The 6000-nt window shown below is 44.2% G+C and overlaps 1 protein-coding gene across 7 annotated transcripts in view; it reads left to right on the top strand.

The window, feature by feature from the left end:
• tanc1b (tetratricopeptide repeat, ankyrin repeat and coiled-coil containing 1b) overlaps positions 1–6000 on the top strand; it is a 143998-nt gene that overhangs the window by 130730 nt on the left and 7268 nt on the right. For all 7 annotated transcript variants that reach the window (XR_008564430.2, XM_015966599.3, XM_015966600.3 and 4 more), the window contains 4 exons: positions 2822–2955; positions 3048–3171; positions 3250–3425; positions 5598–5730. Coding sequence is in view for 6 of the 7 variants with exons in the window: in XM_015966599.3 (XP_015822085.1) it covers positions 2822–2955; positions 3048–3171; positions 3250–3425; positions 5598–5730 (567 nt within the window). In the remaining variant the exon portion in view is untranslated. The remainder of the gene's footprint in view (positions 1–2821; positions 2956–3047; positions 3172–3249; positions 3426–5597; positions 5731–6000) is intronic.

The following is a 6000-nucleotide window of genomic DNA, read 5'->3' on the forward strand; positions in this document are numbered from 1 at the left end:
GTTTCAGGTGTTAAAATTGTAAACAATGATTTTATTAAAGGATTTTAAAATGACAAAAAGCTCCAAATCTAGAAGTACTTAAAACACATTGTTTAAATGGCCATGGGTTTACGTTTAAAACAGACATCCCAATGCTCCCAAACATTCACACACAGAGTCCACTGACTATACAGTGATCCCTCGCTACTTCGCGGTTCGTTTATCGCGGATTCACGACTTCGCGGATTTTTTCTTTGGAGCCTTATTCAAGGGAAATTCGCCGATTCGCGGTATTTTTCTATGCGAAATATCAAGAAATTCCTGTTTTTTTTTCATAAAAAATGCACTTTTTGTAATAAAACTATAAAAAAAACAAGTAAAAATGTTTTCTATGTAAAGGGAGGGTTTTAAAAGTCTGAATACTGAATACGTACCTGTTAAATAAATACTATAAATACGGTGTCCCTACTTCGCGGATTTTCACCTATCGCGGCCAGGTCTGGAACGCATCTACCGCGATAAACGAGGGATCACTGTACACAAGTTTGGGAGCCTCTAAAAGTTGTTAAGCTTCACCAAGCTTAAACAACTAAAACCCATTTAAAAGCCATCAAAACACAAACAAATGGAGCACATGAGAGAACCGGCACAGATCCAGTCTCTCCCTTCCTCCTGGCAGCTCGCCCTTTTATGCTGCTCCGGAGGAGATCAGCTCAAGTGAGAGCAGCTGTGCAGGTAGGAGGAGGAGGCAAAGCACCGATTGTCCTCTGCAGTGTCCGATTTCTGGGACAAAACAGCAACAGCTGTAATAACGGAAAATATCCAGTTAGCGCAATCTCTGGTTGTAAGTGAAAACTTTCCTGGAATGTGAGGTCATGACCTTATTTATTGCTTGGAGCCATGAATGACCATAATTAGAAAAACAAACTCCTCTTCTGAACAATGTTGCTGAGATTATTCTAAACATAGACACGAATATAACTACGATCACCACTAAAATTAGCCAAAGGCACAAACAGCTGCTGGTGATTCCTCGTCTATTCTTTGCAAACTTGCGTGCAGCTCCGGCGTCTCCCTGAAGACCGGTCTAAGTTTAGATGTTTGGAGTCATTGATCTGCGGTGTGAGCCGTGTGAGGAAATCCACATTTGGAGCAGATGGTGGGTGGGGCTGTTTTTGGCTGTGATGAGTCTTCATCCAGATGGACGATGTCCGTTCGATATGGAGGCTCAGCGGCACCTTTTACTCTCCGAGGTGAACGTGAGAACGGAGCTGATCCCGTTCTAGCGCTGGAACTCGCTCTGTTTGGAGAACCAGCTCTCATTTAAGACCGGTCCATCTGCTGACTGACTGGAAGCAGCCAACTCTAGAAAGATGTTATCTTTATGGTAATAGTGTTTGAGTTTTGGTTTTTTATGACGTTAATGAGGAAATTGGTCAGAAATGTGTGTTTGGCCAAGTCGTTTGTGGGGGTTTGTCTGCTGATGCAAATGAAATTAATGCTTGATGTAATAAGTTTTATTAAGCCTCGAAGTTCATTTTTAGAGAACAAACATTCGTCATTTCCTGCTTTAGAAAAATTCTACACTTCCAGTTTTAATGTACCTGTTAGAGGGAGTAAGGCCCAGTGTTGGGCAAGTTACTTCAAAACTGTAATGCATTATTTATTACTTGTTACCCTCATTTTAAAGTAATTCATTACATTACAATATTACTGATTTTAAAATGTAAGGCATTACACTACTTTTGCATTACTTTAAGTTACTTTCACAGATACAACTTCAGTATGAATCTGGTCATGTGATGCTCAGTGAGCTCATGACACATATGTGGAAAGTGATGTGGTGTCTGAGCTAGGATTGCTGTTAAAAACAGTCAGATATAATAACAGTGCTTTAAAATGATTGTTTATTAAATAAAAGCAACAACAATCTGTACTCTCAGCGCGCTGCCATCTTATATTAACTGATCAGGGAGTGAGGTGGTGGGGGCTCCAAGCCTATATTTGCCTTGGTCCCCAAATGCCTTGATACGGCCCTGGATGTGGGACTGACTTCTGGGGTGATCTGATTCTATCACATGTATAAATATTAAATGTTTATATATTATTGCTTTTCACTGGTAAAAATGTGTATTGGGGATAGATCTACCTACTTTTTTCTTTTCAAGCACTTTGTTTTGTTTTCTTGATTTTATTTGAATAATTTCCTGCCCTTTCTCTCTCTAACCCTCCTGCATGCTGCATGTTTTCTCCGTCTTCCAGAAAAAACTGTAAACTAGATTTCCTACTTTCTAACGATCAGCCAAAGGGATCTTCACATGCGTGGCGCTCCAGCAGTAATGAGTTGAAATCACCGGGGCCCAGATTATGAACTCAGCTGAGGCAAAGCACGTCAGAAAAGCACAAAATACCAGAGAATATGCGCTGATATGAACGATCGCAAGTGCATTATTTTGTTTTAGTGGAGCGATTTTGTGAATGTTGCAGCGGCCGCGAGCAGCTGAGCCGTTACCGCTGCGTCCTCTCTGCCCGCAAAGCTGAGTCCATAAATGACGTAATATATGCAGATACTGGATCTTTCTCCGGGTTTCCTGCAATTTGAATTTTTAAGGAGCACATCTTGATTCTGGGTTTAAAAATGCATTGTAATTACCGCGTTACTGACAATTGTACCGAGTAAATATTACCATTTTCTTTCCCTGTAATGCCTTACATTACCACATTACAGCAAAAAGCAATGCATTACAGTAATTAATTACTTTTGTACCGCATTACTCCCAACACGGGTAAGGCCCTCATGAGTTTTGACATGTTTGCGTCTCTCCTCTCTTTTGCTCTTCAGCTATGACAGCAGCAGCAGGTCGAGGAAAGATGGAGGTGTGCAGCTTCCTGCTGGAGCAGGGGGCTGGGGTGCAGCAGGTGAACCGGCGGGGGGTCTCCCCCCTGTTCTGCGCCGTCAGACAGGGACACTGGCAGGTAAGATCTGCCGAGCTGCTCTTTCATATCTGATAAACTGTACCCACAGGATCCAGAATGCAGTGACGCAATTCCATTATTGCGTTCCTCAGATTGCAGAGCTGCTGCTACAACATGGCGTTGACATCAACATGAGCGATAAACAGGGCAGAACTCTGCTCATGGTGGCTGCCTGTGAGGGCCACTTGAGCACCGTGGAATTTCTGTTGTCTAAAGGTGATCGTTCACTCACACAAACAACATAAACACGACTTTCTCTACAAAATAAATAACCTTGGTGTATTTGGCCTGAAGGTGCATCTTTAAATTCGATGGACAAGGAGGGACTGATGCCCCTGAGCTGGGCCTGTTTGAAAGGACGGAAGAACGTGGTGCAGTTTTTGGTGGAGAAAGGTGCAGTCATCGACCACACGGACAAAAACGGGAGAACTCCACTGGACCTGGCTGCTTTTTATGGAGATGCAGAGATTGTAAGTAGACATATTTTGAACAAATAAAACTTTATTTTAGTGACATGAATAATGTAATGGACAGTGGCAGAGGAGTGCAGTGCCCGCCCACAATCGGAGGGTTACAGGTTCAAGCAGCATCTTGCCTGCTGGTGGTGGTCGGAGGGACTAGTAGCACCATATTCGCTACTGTCGGTGTGTCCCAGGTGACTACACTGTAGCTCATCACCACCAGTGTGTGAATGTGTGTGTGTGTGGGAATGACTGATTTGAAGGCGTCATGGTTTTAGCTGTAGACTTAGTGCGGTTACATGCACATCTAAGTCTAGCCCTGGCAAAGATCCACCACAGGTTTTAACCAGGATGAGAGCCTTTATCCTAGTTAACCAAATCATTGAAGTGCAGGCTGCACAGTGGTGCAGTGGTTAGCACTGTTCCCTTGCAGCAAGAATGTCTCAGGTTTTTCTGCATGCGTGGGTATTCCCGACTTCCTCCCACAGTCTAAAAACATGACTGCCAGGTTGATAGGTCTTTACAATTGTCCTTAAGTGTGAGTGTGTGCGTGGTTGATGTGTCGGAGGTTGCTGGAAATAAGCACCACGACCCAGTTTGGATCAGCAGGTGTAGAAAATGGATGAAGTGCGTTCGAGTCCTGTCTTGTTGCCAATCTTCCACTTAGACTTTTATTTTGGTAAGACAAATGTGATTATTTCTTACCTGCTGACAGTTGTGACTGCACACTTCAGTATTCCTCATAAGCTGGCTGGTCTGGGAGCTCTGTTAAACCTTGCTTATACCAGCTGTGCCTCCCTCTAAAGCCAGGCGGACACTGTGTGACTTTTTCACTTTTTTGAGCCGATTTTCCACTCGTGCGAGAATCCACAAGATCGGGGCGAGTCTTGCACCGAGCGTCGTGTAGAATACAGGGGGTTATGAGAGGCGATTAACATCACGTGATCAGCAATCGTGAGCTCGCACGGACTACGGGAGTGTTTGATATTTTGCTCATTCCTCGTGAGGGTATCCCACTGTTTAAGCGGCGCAGCGAGCGGCTGCGACCCAAAAAGTATCAGAACCGCTCACGACGCATGCGCAATCCTGCATCAACACAGCTCGCCCACTATTTCCCTAATAACACACGTTGTTCGTTTTTATTTCTACAGGTTTTTTTTACACACAATGACAAGGATTTGTCGTGTTCATGTCAAATTAAACTGATCACAAAACTCAAGATTTACTTTCTTTATTTCGTTTTCCTCATCCAACCCCCATAAACCCCCGTGTGTCCTCCTGCAGCACTCCCGAAGGACAACAGGCAAGACAAGACAAAAAAGTCTGACGTGTTGAGTAAAAACTACTATTTTTAGCATATTTTTTAGGGCCGACGTGTTGCTACCAGACGTACAGTGTGAGCAGTCAGGTCGCATCCGAGAACTGGGTCGTGCAGTGTGAGCGCCTGACTCGTGAGATCTGCCCTGCGAGGAAGTCGTACAGTTTGAGCTGAAGCTGAGTGCTACGAGTGAAAAAGTCGCACAGTGTACGCCCGGCTTAACCATCACTGGAGGATGGAGTCCCAGATGTGTGACAGGGTGAATGCCCCCTCATCCTGGTTGATGGTGTTGCTCGCATGTTTCCTGATCTCAATGGACTCCCTGATCCATCGTTTGAATTTATTGGTTTCTGACATATTGATGGCTGATTTCTTGGTTTCCAGTTGGGTTGTGTCCTTTTTTGTTCTGGTGAAGCATCCCCTTGTGACGTTTGCTTTGTTGCATAGGGTCCTAACCACTGAGTTTGCGTGCCATGGGCTGCTTTAAAACCCACAATGTTTGTCTTAAATAATATTGTTTTATCACTAAAACAAACCAACTGCCAGTTGGAGTGAAGCAGACAAATAAACACTGCAACACAGCGCATTTTGGTTCATCCTATGGTGTCACATGGCAATATTAACAGAAGACCACTTCCATGACCTCATCACATCCTGAAGGGAGGGTTCCCAGGCTGTTCCTAGCTCAGCTGGGATGTCATTCACATGCAGAGAACATTTTTTAAAACCGCATTACCTGGATACTGTAGTGCGATTAGGAGTAGTCCAGTTGGGCTCGGCTTCAGCCAAACTAAGGCAGTCATTTGGTTTTCTGATGCTGCATGTAAACACACAGACTGTTTCCATTCTCCTGGTCCCTGTAGGTCCAGTACTTGGTGGAAAGAGGAGCGGTGATAGAGCATGTTGACCACAGTGGGATGAGGCCTCTGGACCGGGCCATCGGCTGTAGGAACACGTCGGTGGTGGTGACGCTGTTGAAGAAAGGAGCCAAGCTGGGTGAGTCACTTCTTCTCCTGTAACTGAAGTTGATGAAAACGTCTGCAACATGAACTACACTCAGTATAATTTGGTTTCTAATTTCTTTCACATATTTTTTTTGGGGGGTGAATTTGTTTGTTTTGGTCAAAATCTCATGATTCCAAGAATAACCTCACAATAATTCTGTGGAATGTTGCGGAGGAAATGTTTTCCACCTCTGTGTGTCTCTGTGTGTGTGTATCTGTGTCTGTGTCTGTCTGTGTCTGTCTCTGTGTGTGTGTGTCTGTC

Source organism: Nothobranchius furzeri, chromosome 14 (assembly GCF_043380555.1).
Source record: "Nothobranchius furzeri strain GRZ-AD chromosome 14, NfurGRZ-RIMD1, whole genome shotgun sequence".
NCBI lineage: Eukaryota > Metazoa > Chordata > Actinopteri > Cyprinodontiformes > Nothobranchiidae > Nothobranchius > Nothobranchius furzeri.